The sequence below is a fragment of the Chionomys nivalis genome, chromosome 6, assembly GCF_950005125.1.
Source record: "Chionomys nivalis chromosome 6, mChiNiv1.1, whole genome shotgun sequence".
NCBI classification, from domain to species: domain Eukaryota; kingdom Metazoa; phylum Chordata; class Mammalia; order Rodentia; family Cricetidae; genus Chionomys; species Chionomys nivalis.
In genome coordinates this window covers 99,710,807-99,725,313 of record NC_080091.1, presented here as the reverse complement: position 1 = coordinate 99,725,313, position 14,507 = coordinate 99,710,807, and the positions used below count along the sequence as shown (strand labels likewise).

Genomic DNA, 14,507 nt, shown 5'->3' with positions numbered 1-14,507 from the left:
AGAGAGGAAGGAGGCCAAGCAGAGTTCTTGTCAAAGCCTCCGTTTATTAGCGTCATGGTTGTGGCTTATATAGCCCTTGAATGAGGAATTTGGCTTGGGATGGGGGCAGGAAGGGATCTTGCCAAGATGGTCCAAGCCGGTCACGAGGTCTTCCGGCCAGGAGGTTACGATCGGTCAGGTCACAATTCCTTGGTCAGGAAGTCACAAGTTGACACACCTAGTTCTCTAGATAGTTGGAATGTGAGGCGGGTTCCGCTAACATATAGCTCTCTGTTAATCAGATAATTGGGTGTGGGATAGGCCCTGCCAATAAAACAGTTCTAAATACCGTTGGGGTGTGGGGCTCTCTGCAAATTCTCCAGGGCAATGGTCCCTGCAATAATTTTGGGGGGAAATAGCTCCTGACAACAACCCTGTACAATAAAGGAATATCTGGAGGCATCACCATCTCTTCAAGTTCTATTATAGAGCTACAGTAATGAAAAAAAAAAGCTTGATATTGGCATAAAAGCAGACAGGTGGACCAATGAAATTGAAGACCCTGATATTAAACTATACACCTATGAACACCTGATTTTTGACAAAGAAGCTAAAATTTTGAAATGGAAAAAAGAAAACATCTTCAACAAATGGTACTAGCATATCTATGTGTTGACATGTAGAAGAATGCAAATGGATCCATGTCTATCCCCATGCATAAAACTCAAGTCCAAATGGATCAAAGACTTCAACGTAAATCCAACCGCACTAATCCTCATAGAGGAGAAAGTGGGAAGTACTCTTGAATGCATGGGCACCTGAAAATACTTCCTAAATATAACAGCAGTAGCATACTTCAATCAACAATTAATAAATGGGACTGCCTGAAACTGAGAAGCTTCTGTAAAGCAAAGGACACCGTCAACAAGACAAAACAACTGCCTACAGAATGGGAAAATCTTCATCAACTCTATATCTGACAGATGGCTGATCTCCAAAATATACAAAGAATTCAAGAAACTGAACATCAAACTACCAAATAATCCAATTTAAAATGGGGTACTGATCTAAACAGAATTCTCAACAGATCTGAAATGGCCAAAAGACACTGAAGGAAATGCTCAATATCCTTAGCCATCAGAGAAATGCAAATCAGAACAACTTGTAGATACTACCCTACACTGATCAGAATGGTTAAGATAAAAAACAGTGAAGAGGATGTGGAGTCGGGAACACTCCTCTATTGCTGGTTGGAGTGCAAACAGCCAGTATAGTGGTTTCTTAGAAAATTGAAATCAATCTACCTCAAGACCCAGCAATACCACTATTGGGCATATACTCAATGTGTCCCTCAACTGAAGAACGGATAAAGAAAATATACATTTACACAATGGTGTACTACTCAGTGGTTAGAAAACAATGACATCCTGAAATTTGTAGGCAAATGGACAGAACTAGAAAAATCATCCTGAGTGAGGTAACCCAAACCCAGAAAGACAAATGAAGTATGTACTCACGTGTAAGTGGATATCATACATAAAATAAAGGATGACCAGCCCATAGTCCACAACCCCAGAGAAGCTAGAACCCTCATCCAGAAACAAATGGAAGCAGATGCAGAGATCCACAGCTAAGCACAGGGCCGAGCTCCCGAAGTACAATAGAAAGAGTTATGAACTGTAGTGTGTATTTGTGGGGGGTCGCTTGTTTGTCCTGGCCACCCAGAACTGAAATAATCACACAGAGTTATTATTTAAATCAGCGCTTGGCTCATTAGCTTAGTTTTTTATTTGTTAACTCCTATATCTTAGTTTAACCCATCTCCATTAATCTGTGCATCACACAAGGTTGTGGCCTACCCGCCAGGTTTTAGCATGTCTGTCTCCAGCAACGGCTCCATGGCTTGTCTCTGACTCCTCCCTTCTTCGTCCCAGCATTGAGTCCTGTCCTCCACACCTAGCTCTGCTCTGTCCCACCTGCTCTATTATAGGATCAAAGCAGTTATTTATTCATTAGTGGTAATCACAGCATACAGAGGGAAATCCCACATCAATGCACAAAGTGGTCAAGACCATGATGGGGAAACCCACCACAGAATTAGCTGATCCCGAAATAGTGAGAGGTCACTGACTTTGGACTGACAACTGGGGAACCTGCATAGGACAGAACTAGGTTCACCCCCTGAATGCAGGTGACAATCATGTGGCTTGGGCAGTATGTGGGCTACTGCCAGTGGGACCAGGATCTAACCCTAATGCATGAACTGACCCATTCTCTAAGGAGAGATACCTTGCTAAGCCTAGGTGCCCGCGGTGGGGGTGTGGGGGAGCCTTGGTCCTACCTCAACTAGGTCATGGGACAGACTTAGTTTTCTTCCCAAGGGAGGCCTTACCCTCTCTGAGGAACAGATTGGGGTGGTGTAGAGTGGGGGCAAAGTTGGGGGAGTTGGAGGAAAGGAGGGAGGGGGAACTAGGATTGGTATGTTTAAAAAAAGAGTTTTTCCATTTCTGTGAAAAACACCATTGGAATTTTAATGGGTATTTCAAATTGAATCTCTAGTTTGTTTTGAGTTCTGTGGCCATTCCCACAATTAATTCTGCCAATCTGAACACAGGAGATCTTTCCAACTAATACTGTTGTCTTTAGTTTCTTTCTACATTCTCTTAATTTTTTTTTATTGTAGAGGTCTTTTGTAGCAAGACTTTTTCTGTCTCATCAGTCAGCTCCCAAATAATGACACAGAGACTTCTTAATAATTATGAATGTTTGGTCTATAGCTTAGGCTTTTTCCTAGCTAGCTCTTATAACTTAAATTAACCCATTTATTAATCTGCATTCTATTCTGTGGCATTACCTTTCTTCAATCTTGTATCTTCTGTTTCCTCTCCATGTCCTCTAGTGTCTCTCCTGCACCTAGCTTTATCTCTTCCTTCCCTCTTTCTTCCCAGAAGTCCTGCTTAACCTCTTCCTGCCCAGCTATTGTCCATTTAACTCTTTATTAAATCAATCAGAAGGTGTCTTGGCAAAGACACATCTTTACAGTGTACAAAAAGATTATTAGACAACAACAGTCTTTTGCTACCTTAGGCTATTTCTAAGTACTTTAAATATTAGGTCATACTGTTTCCAAATTGGGACCTCCCCCTCCCTTCTTTCTTATATTATTGCTCTAGCTAAGACTTTTTTTTTTTTTGGTTTTTCGAGACAGGGTTTCTCTGTGGTTTTGGAGCCTGTCCTGGAACTAGCTCTGTAGATCAGGCTGGTCTCGAACTCACAGAGATCCGCCTGCCTCTGCCTCCCGAGTGCTGGGATTAAAGGCGTGTGCCACCATCGCCCGGCTTCTAGCTAAGACTTTAAGAACTATTTTAAGCCGAGTGGTGGTGGCACACGCCTTTAATCCCAGCACTCGGGAGGCAGAGGCAGGCAGATCTCTGTGAGTTCGAGGCCAGCCTGGTCTACAAGAACTAGTTCCAGGACAGGAACCAAAAGCTACGGTGAAACCGTGTCTCGAAAAATCAAAAAAAAAAAAAAAACAAAAAAACAAAAAACTATTTTAAATAAGAGACAAGACAGTGAACCTCCTTGTCTTGTTCAAGGTTTTGAAGGAAATAGTCCATTTTTCTCCCATTTAGTATAATGTTGGCCAAAGGTTTTGTTGTATAAAGCTTTTATTATGCTGACTTATCTTCCTTCTATGCCTAGTTTCTTCAGGTTGTTTATTTATTTGTTTATTTATTTATTTATTGGTTTTTTTTGAGGCAGGGTTTCTCTATAGCTTTGGGGCCTCTCGTGGAACTAGCTTTTGTAGATCAGGCTGGCTTCAAACTCACAGAGGTTCACCTGCCTCTGCCTCCCAAGAGCTGGGATTAAAGGCGTGTGCCACCACTGCCCAGCTCAGGTTGTTTTATTGTGATAGAATATTGAACTTTGTTGAAGGCCTTTGTGTATCAATTGAGTTTTTGTCTTTACAAGTCTTTTTATGTGTTGTATTACAGCTACTAAGTTGCATATTCTTTAATTATTTAAATAAGAAAAGAAACTTTATTATTAAATCTTTCAAGTAATTAAGTCAATTTTTGACTCTTAGAACTTTTATTTAGAGCAATTTTTCTTTTGTGTTAAATTTCAGAAAATGTAAAGGAGAGAAATCAGCATACTTTTAACAAGCAGTATGAAAGAGAGAAAGAAAGACTTGCTACTGGAATAGAAGAACTGCGTGCTAAGCTAATACAAGTAGAATCCGAGAATTCTGATTTGAAGGTTAACATGGCACACAGAACTAGACAATTTCAGCTAATTCAAGAGGAACTGCTAGAGAAAGCTTCAAATGCTAGCAAACTGGAAAGTGAAGTAAGTTTGGATTTATTCGGGTATAAGTGCTAAACTTTGAGGTAAAAAAATAGTATTGCTATGGGGTTTTGTAAACATTGAAGTCTAGATTCATAGGGCTTTGAAAAATGGTACCATTCTTTTAAAACTATAATGGAAATGCATGTTTAATTTATATTGAAAGTAGGAAGATACTACCTAGTAGTTAAAAGTTCTCAAATTTGATGGAACTAATAAAACATGTTAATGTAATATAGTACACGTTTATTGATCTTAGGTTCTGATTGGATATGCAGGTGTTGTCTTCAGTAATAGGGCCTTACCATCACCAGTTTGTGGAGGGCAACCACTAGCCATGGCAATAGCCTGAGATGTTGGGTTTCCATGGGTCCCTTTGGTGAGTGACTCAACTAGATTTAACCCATTCCTAACACTGGAGGTTTCACTTGGTGGCAGAAGATAGACGTCTAGTTGAGGCATTGTCTCCCTGTTATTTATATTTCTTTCATTTATGTATCTATTTTAGGAAGAGTCTACTTACAACTGAATAAATAGGTTTCCATTTGAGCCCTCAAATGGTCTTGAGTGTTGGCTGTTCCTCACTGTATTCTCTTCCCTACCCTTCTCCATCCCCTTCCCCATTTAGTCCTCCTAGTCCACTCTCCCCTGCCCTCTATAATTGTATATTCTAGTTTCCCTTTACAAGATAGCTAACCTCTGTTGTTATACAGGCTGTAGCACACCTGTTTAAGTCTTAAAGGCTAAAAGCTACATATAAGAGAGGATATACAATATTTGGGGGGGGGTCTGTGTTACCTCATTGGGGATGATTTTTTTTCTATCTCCATCCATTTACCTGCAAGTTTCATAATACCAGAGATCCGCCTCTGCCTCCCGAGTGCTGGGCTTAAAGGCGTGTGTTATCACGCCCAGCTAACTTTCACTAGCTGAACAATATTCCATTGTGTGAATGTACCACATTGTGTAAATGTACTATTCTTTCACTGGCTGGTAGACATCTAGGCCATTTACAGTTTATGAATAGAGCAGCAATAAATATGAGTGAATAACTATTCTGGTAGTAGGCTATAGAGTTCTTTGGGTATATGCCCTGGGTTGGTATTCTGGTAGTAGGCCATAGAGTTCTTTGGGTATACGCCCTGGGTTGGTATGGCTGGATTTGGTGGTAGACCCAGTCCCAGTTCCCAAGGAACTGCCAAACTGATCTGTATAGTGGCTGTACTAGTTTATACTCCCACTGGCAATGAATAACTATTTTCCTTACCCCACATGCTCGCCAACATGAGCTAGCAGTTTTAGTGATCTTGGCCATTCTGACTGATGTAAGATGAAATCTCAATGTAGTTTTAATTTGCATTTCCCTAATTGTAATGGATTTTCTGCAAGTCCCTGGCGGTGGCAGACAGTGGGTCCAAGGATGGTGCAAGTCGCCTGCAGTGGGCAGCGGGAGCAGCCAGTCCTAGGCAGGGACTATGCACGACACCATGCGGCAGGCGGGTGGGAGACACACAGATAGGCACACCATACTGAGTGGAATTGGATATTTATTTAGTGGTTATGGAAAGGAAGGGAGAAGGGGAGAGAGAGAGAGAGAGAGAGAGAGAGAGAGAGAGAAAAGGGGGAAGGGAAGAAGTGGGGAGAGGCAGAAGCTGCTTCTCCTAGAGGAAGACTAACAATGTCGAACATTTAAGTGATTCTCAGCCATGTGTTTTATCTTTTGAGAACTCTGCTTAGTTCTGTACTCCATTTTTAACTTGAGTTATTTGTTTTCTTGATATCCAGGTTTTTAGTTCTTTATATATCTTAGATTTTATCCACCATTGGACGTGTAATTAATAAAGACCTTTTCCCATTCTGTATGCTGCTGCCTTGCTCCAATAATGTATTTTTCGTCATATAGAAGCTTTTCAGTTTCATTAGGTTCCGTTAATCAGTTGTTGGTCTTAGTTCCTGTGCTATCAGTGTTCTGTTCAGAAAGTCTTTTCCTATGCCAACAAATCAAACCTATTCCCCACTTTATATCCTCTCAGATTCGGGGTATTTGGTCTTTGGTGAAAGTCCTTGCTCCATTTGGGGTTGAGTTTTGTACAGATATTCTGACCAGCGGGACACGAATAGAACCAAATTCACCTGAGGCGAAGGGCAAGAGACACAAGAGACACAGACTGTCCAGCAAGCCTGAATTCTGATCAAACTGCAAACTTTATTTTTTCCCAGAAACATTTTATAGCAAAGGGCAGTGGGGGGAGGGTAGGATGCTGGAATGTCAGATCCTGAGGCATCTCTGGCTGAGAGAAAGAGATAAAGGGGATACTGAGGGTCTGTGACTTTAAACTAACAAAGGAAATGCTAATTGCTTCTGAAGCCTGGAGCCTGTAGGTCTCACAGGGACTAAGATGGCTATAATCAAAATACAGGTCTTTGCTTCCAGCATGCAGGGTGATAATTATGGATATATTTGCATCCTTCTACATGTAGCCATCACCTACATTTAACCAACACCTTTGTTGAAGATGCTGTCTTTCTTTCAGTATGTATTTTTGGTTTCTTTGATAAAAATCAGGTGTCTGTAGGTGTGTGGATTTACCTTTGACTTTTCAATTAGATTGGTTGATCAATGTGTCTCTTTTTATGACAATGTTATGTTGTTGTTTTCATTCCTATTGCTCTAGAGTACAACTAGAAATCTGGAATGGTGATACGTGCAGCGTTTCTTTTATTATCCAGGATTATTTTTAGCTATCCCTGTTAGTTTGTGTTTCCATATAAAACTAAAAAATTATTTTCCACTTTGCCATTGGTTTTCAGTTCTGTGAAGAATTGTATTGGAATTCTGATGGGGATTGCTTTTGGTAGGATGGCCATTTTCACTTTATTAACCCTACTCATCCATGAGTATGGGAGATCATTTCCATTTTCTGAGGTCTTCTTCATTTCTTTCTTCAGTGTCTTAAAGCTTTTATTACTAAAGTCTTTCACTTGCTTGGTTATTCTAAAATTCTTTCTGTCTAATTTTTGAAGATATTGTGAAATTATTGTGAAAGTACTTACCACCTGTAGAGTATTGTAGGAGGCTGCTTGTTTGTTCTCGGCTGCCCAGTACTGAAATAATAACACAGAAACTGTATTAATTACAGCAATGTGTGGCTTGTTAGCTTATGCATATTTCTACCTCACTTAAATTAACCCATCTCTATTCATCTGTGTATCGCCATGAGGCTGTATCTTACCGGAAAGATTCCAGCTTGGTGGCGGCTACATGGCATCTCCAAATTCCGCCTTCTTTCTCCCAGCATTCAGTTTAGTTTCCTTGCCTAGCTCTACTCTTTGCCCTATCACAGGCCAAGACAGTTTCTTTATTAACCCATGATACTTACAGCATACAGAGGGGAATCCCACATTAGTAGAGTTTAGTGGAATTTTTAGGGTCTTTTTTTTTTTTTTTTTTTTCAAGGCAGAGTTTCTCTGTGTAGCTCTTGCTGTCCTGGAACTTTGTAGACCAGGAGGGCCTCTCACAGAGATCTTCCTTCCTCTGTCTCCCTGAGTGCTAGGTGATATGGAATTCCCCTCTGTATACCATTGGTTAATAAAGAAACTGTTTTGGACCTGTGCAGGGAATAGTGGTAGGCAGGGAAAACTAAACTGAATGCTGGGAGAAAGAAAGAGGAGTTAGTGAGAAGCTATGGAACCTCCACCAGAGACAGACATGCTGATACTTTGCTGGTAGGCCACGACCTTGTGGTTATGCACAGATTAATGGAGATGGGTTAAACTAAGATGTAAGAGTTAGCCAGAAATATGCTTAAGCTATTGGCCAAACAGTATTGCAAATAATATAGTTTCTGTGTGATTATTTCTGGAGTCTGGGCATCTGAAAAACAAACAAGCGATCTTCCCACAACAGCTGGGATTAAAGGCATGTGTTATCACAACCTGGCTTTCCCCCATCTTTTGATTTATTGTTTTGGGGTTATTTATTCCTCGTGTTTTCTTGGGTGTGCTAAATCTTGAGACTGAAATTTTCCATCTAGTTCCTTCTGTATAGCTAGATTGGTAGATGGATGCTGTTTAAATTAGGTTTATTATCAATGATTTTTCTCTGTATGGCTCATTATTTTGCTGGCTATAGTAATGGAAGTGCTCTACTGCTGAGTTGTATCACCAGTCTAGTTCTAGTTGTTTTTTTTTTTTTTTTTTTTTTTTTTTTTGGTTTTTCGAGACAGGGTTTCTCTGTGGTTTTGGAGCCTGTCCTGGAACTAGCTCTTGTAGACCTAGTTCTAGGTCTTAAGTATATACATTAAGAGATTATTTGCTGGGCATTGGTGGCACATGTCTTTAATTCCAGCACTCAGGAAACAGAAACAGGTGAATCTCTGTGTGTTCAAAGCCAGCCTGGTCTAAAGAGCTTTTCAGAGCTGCTTACACAGAGAAAACTTTCTGGTTTGAAAAGCAACCAAAAAAATTTAAAAAGTTTTCAATGTATTTTTTATCAATTACCATAAATTTCTCCGGTTTATTATCTATAGTGTATTTCAGCTTTGGAATGAAGAATAGGTATTTGATTTTAAAATGTATATCATTTCTTTTAAAGCTGCATTGTTTTGTTTTTCTTTCAGATGACAAAGAAATGTTCTCAACTTTTAACTCTAGAAAAACAGCTGGAAGAAAAAATTATTGCATATTCTTCTATTGCTGCAAAAAATGCAGAACTTGAACAGGAGCTCATGGTAAAATCTGCCATTTTATTTTGCTTTTTAATTGTTAGTCTTTTTTATCTATTATGTAGTATTGTAGCAGCAAGGAACCACTTGTTTGTCCCAGCCACCCTTACCCGGAATAAGCACACAGAAACTATTTATTCAAACACTGTTTGGCCCATTAGCTCTAGCTTCTTATTGGCTAACTCTTACATCTTAATTTAACCCATTTCTAGTAATTTTCATATCTCCACATGCAGTAGCTTACCAGAAAAGATTCAGCATGTTTGTCTCTGGCGGCTCCATGACCTCTCTGACTCTGCCTTTCTTTCTCCCAGCATTCAGTTCTGTCTTCCCTGCCTACCTAAATTCTGCCCTATCAACAGGCTAAGGCAGTTTCTTTATTCATTAACCAGGAAAGCAACACAGACAGAAGGACATCCCACACCATAGTATGACTTTGAGGGTTCCTTGTTGGTTTCTAATTGCGATTACTGATTTAAAGATGATAGTACAGCGTTGAAGTCACCTACTATTATTCTGTCAGAACTTATCTAACCTTTTATTCCTTTTAGTGCTTGTAATTGCAGCCAGAACATTTAGTGTTTATATATTTACAATTGTTACATCTCTGTGTATACAGGCGTACTTATTCATGGATGCATATGTAGAGTCCAGATATCAACATTGGGTATCTTTTTTTGTTTGTTTTGAGACATGATCTCACTATGTAACCCTAGTTGGCCGAACTCATGGAGATCCTCCTGACTTCACATCCTTAGAGTTGGGATTGATGGCATCTGCCACCTGACCAGGCAAACACTGGGTATCTTCCTTTTCATGTGAAGTCAGAGGATAGTTTATGAGACAATTTTCTCTTCTTGCCATGTGGATCTCAGGAACTTAATTCAGGTCTTCAGGCTTTGTATCAAGTATCTTTACCCCTTGAATCATCTTACTGGATTGTCTTTGCTTTGTATTTTTGAAATACTGGCTAGAATATGTTGTAGAGAGTCTCTTCTTTGGTCATTTGTGTTTATGGTTCTAAAAGACTCTTGGGACCGGGCGGTGGTGGCGCACGCCTTTAATCCCAGCACTCGGGAGGCAGAGGCAGGCGGATCTCTGGGAGTTCGAGGCCAGCCTGGTCTACAATAGCTAGTTCCAGGATGGGCACCAAAGCTACAGAGAAACCCTGTCTCAAAAAACCAAATAAAATAAAATAAAAGACTCTTGGATTTGAGTGTTTAGCATTTTAAAATTTGTTAAGTTTTCTGCAGTAGCTTCAGGGAATAGCTGTTTTTAGTGGCTAGTTTTTACTTCATTTCCTTCTCCTACCCAATGCATTCTTAGGTTTGGTATCCTTGTAGTATCCCAGTGTTTCTGAGTTATGGCTGTGCTGCTGCTGCTTCCTTTCTTCTTCCTTCTCCTCCTTCCTTCTCCTTTCTTTCTTTTTCCTTCTTTTTCTTCTTTTTCCTCGTCCTGCTGCTTCCTCCTCCCCATCCCTGTCCACTGATGTGTGAAAGTAATATTTCTTCAATTTGACCTTCATCCCTAATATCTCTCTTATACTGATAATTTGTTTATGTTTTAACAAATAAAGCTTTCTTGAAGATCAGAGTGCAGAGCTAAGCCACTAGAGGCCAGGGAGTGGTGGCACACACCTTTAATCCCAGGACTCAGGAGACAGAGGCAAAGGGATCTCTGTTAGTTCAAGGTGTGGGCTATACAAAATTTAATCTGTCTAAGAGAGAAACAGAGCTCACACAAAGGTGATCCCAGCACTTGGAGTTGTAGGCCTTTAATCCCAGCACTGGGGAAGTGGAGACAGGATTGGAATGGCTGGGTGGAGAGACCAATGTAAGATGGGAGGAGACAGGAGCTCAGTGCAGACTGAGGTTAAGCTGGAGGCAGATGGAGTCTGAAGAAGCAGTCTAAGAACAGTATTGCCCCTTCGGTCTGAGCATTGGTAAAGGCAAAAGAACTTTCTAGTGCCTGGCCTCTCTGCTTCTCTGATCTTCAGCATTAACCCCATATCTGACTCTGGGTTTTATTATTAAAACCAACTAGAATTCATGCTACACCTCCTCTACTTCCCCAGCTCTGTAGGTGATGCTTTCTTTATTTGACCCATTGTGCTTTTTCACCTCGCACATTTATGTCTGAATCTCTAGATTGCTGTTTCTTTGTTATTTTATTCCATGATGTCAACTTTGTCCATATTGATGATTTTCTTTGTTCTGTAGCTTACTTTCTTCTGGAAGTCCTGGATTGGTTTTTTTAATTTATTAATTTGCTTATTTGTATCCTCTTCAAGGTATTTGATTTATTTTTAGCTTTTCTTTTTCTTTCATTGAAAATAGGTTTTTAGCCAGGCCTTTAACTCCAGCACTCAGGAGTCAGAGGCAGGTGGATCTCTGTGAGTTCAAGGCCAGCCAGGTCTACAAAGTGAGTTCCAGGACAGCTAAGGCTACACAGAGATACCCTGTCTCACAAAAGTTAAAAAAAATACATAAAATATATTCTGGTTACAGTTTTCCCTCTTCATCCTCTTCCCTATGCCTCCCCATCTTCCCTTCCATCCAGATCCACACCCATAACAAAAAATACACTAACTGGAATATGACCCATAGCCAAACATAACGAAGAGCTGGAGAAGTGCATGTAGATATAGATATATGCCATAAATCCCATGAACATCCAAAACCAGACGTCATAATACATTCCAAAAGCCCCTGTAAGGGTAAATTTAAAAAATACCCTGACTTAACATTATGAGAGCAAGAACTTCCCCAAATGTCATTGTGTTCGTTTTGAGTTCACCATTTACTGGTGGGCAAGGAGCCGACCATAAAGAGTGGCTTGTTTCTCCAGTGAGACTCCCTTGAAGAAAATTAATTTTTCATTTCTTCGAGGCTATCAATTGGAGATAGTGTCTGAGTCAGCGATGGGTGAGAGTGTCCACTCTCCTCTCAGCTCTGGTACAGACTGTGTAGGCCCTATGCATTCCGCCACAGTCTGTGAGTTATATGGGCAACCAGTAATGTGTCGGAAGGCCTTGATTTATTTATTTGTGTCCTCCATCCCTTCTGGGTCTTATATTCTTTTTTTTTTAATTTTAATTTTTTAAACAATTTTTTTTTAAAGATTTATTTATTATGTCTACAGCATTCTGTCTCCATGTATGCCTGCACACCAGAAGAGGGCACCAGATTTCATCATAGATAGTTGTGAGCCACCACGTGGTTGCTGGGAATTGAACTCAGGACCTCTGGAAGAGCAGCCAGTGCTCTTAACCTCTGAGCCATCTCTCCAGCACCTAAACAATCTTATTTTACATACCAATCCTAGTTCGTTTTCTGTCCTTTCCTCCCGCTCCCATCTCTTCTGCACCTCCCCATCTATCTCTTCCGCACCTCCCCATCTATCTCTTCCGCACCTAGCCTCCCCATCCACTCCTCAGAAAGGGTGAGGCCTCCCAAGGGGGGTCAACAAAGTCTGTTGGATCACTTGAAGCAGAACCAAGACCCTCACCCCTGTACCAATGCTGCGCAAAGTATCCCTCTACAGGGAATGGGTTCCAAAGAGCCGGTTCATGCACTAAGGATAAATACTGGTTCCACTGCTCCTGGCCCTAAAAATTGCCCAGACCACACAACTGTCACCCACATTCATCCAGTGTGGTGGACATCTAGGCTGTTTCCACTTTCTGGCTGTTATCAGCAACAGTGACCCTGGCTGAGAAAGTGTCTGTGAAGGAGGATGAAGCGCTCTGCGCTCTTTGGTTATAAGCGTGAGAGTGGTAGATCAGTTCCCATCTCCCTTTGCAGCTGCCGCCTGCTTTCCGTAGGCTGTACAAGTTTGCACTTATACCCGCCATGGATAAGTGTCCCCCTTAGTTCACATCCTCACCAGCATGAGCTATCATTTGTTTTATTTTCTTGTCCATTTTGATTGACTAAGTATGTTGAGCATTTCTTTAAGTGCTTCTCAGCTGTGTTTTATCTTGTGAGAATTCTATTTAGATCTGTACCCTGTTTAACTGGGTTATTTCTTTTTTGGTGTGCATCTTCTTTTGTTTTAAAATTTGTTATATATTTTGGATATTAGCACTCTATAGGATGTGTAGTTAATACAAATCTTTTCCCGTTCTGTAGCCTTCCACATTGTCCAGATGACGGTGTCCTTTGCTGTAAGAAGCTTTTCAGTTCCATGAGACGCCATTTATTAGTTGTTGATCTTAGTGCCTGTGCTATACGTGTTCTGTTGAGAAAGTCTTTTCCTGTACCGTCAAATTCAAGGATGATCCCCAGTTTTTCTTTTATTAGGTTCAATGTGCTTGGCTGTGTGTTGAGATCTTTGATCCATTTGAAGTTGAGTTTTGTATGGGATGCTGAGTATGAATCTATTTGTGCTCTTTTACATGCAGCCATCAATTCCACTGGCACCATTTGTTGAAGATGTTGTCTTTTTTCCAGTGTGATTTTCTGGCTGCTTTGCTTAAAAAAAAAAAAATCAGGTGTCCATAGGTGTGTCGACTTATTTCTGAGTTTTCACTTTTATTCCATTGATCAATGTCTTTTATTGTAGACCAGACTAGCCTCGAACTGACAGAAATCCACCAGCCTCTACCTCCTGAGTCCTGGGATTAAAGGTGTGTACCACCACCGTAATCTGGACCACACCATCTCCTGGCAGTCTATATATACATACAGGACACGTAAGGAGAAAGCGCTCTCTCTTTGCCTGCCTGCTCTCACCGTTGTAGCAAGTCCACTACTTCACTGGCATTAGAGCCTACTTCTTCAGCGTTCTGGCATATCACTGAAGACCAACTGAGACTCAGCCTTGTAAACTTGACAACCACTGAAATCTTGAACCTTCCATTCATAGGTAGCCAATGTTGAATTAGCTGGATCACAGCCTGTAAGTCATTCTAATAAAAAGGAACGTATAGGCCGGGCGGTGGTGGCACACGCCTTTAATCCCAGCACTCGGGAGGCAGAGGCAGGCGGATCTCTGTGAGTTCGAGACCAGCCTGATCTACAAGTGCTAGGTCCATGACAGGCTCCAAAACCACAGAGAAACCCTGTCTCGAAAAAAAAAAAAAAAAAAAGGAATGTATATAAAGATATATATCTACAAATATATATATATATAGAAAGAGATTTGTTCTATAAATTCTGTTGACCCATAGAACTATAATTAATACAAGAGGTTAACCACACCCAAGAAAACATAGGGAATAATTGTAGACCAGCAAATCAAAAGAGGGAAAACACATGTGCGTGCACGCACACACCACAAGAAAAACAACAGGAATCAACAACACTGCTCACTGATAACTCTCGACATTAATGGTCTTAATTCACCTACTAAAAAGACAGACTAACAGAAAGGATTCAAAAACAGATCCACCCTTGTGCTGCATCAAGTGTGGAGTGAAATTTCTGTCCCTACTTGTCATACAGCCATTCAATCCCA

The 14,507-nt window shown here is 40.7% G+C and overlaps 1 protein-coding gene across 1 annotated transcript in view; it reads left to right on the top strand.

The window, feature by feature from the left end:
- Positions 1-14,507, top strand: part of Ccdc18 (coiled-coil domain containing 18) — a 127,810-nt gene that overhangs the window by 41,081 nt on the left and 72,222 nt on the right. Inside the window, exons 13-14 of the mRNA XM_057772154.1 lie at positions 4,109-4,329; positions 8,946-9,056. Coding sequence (XP_057628137.1) covers positions 4,109-4,329; positions 8,946-9,056 — 332 coding nt within the window. The remainder of the gene's footprint in view (positions 1-4,108; positions 4,330-8,945; positions 9,057-14,507) is intronic.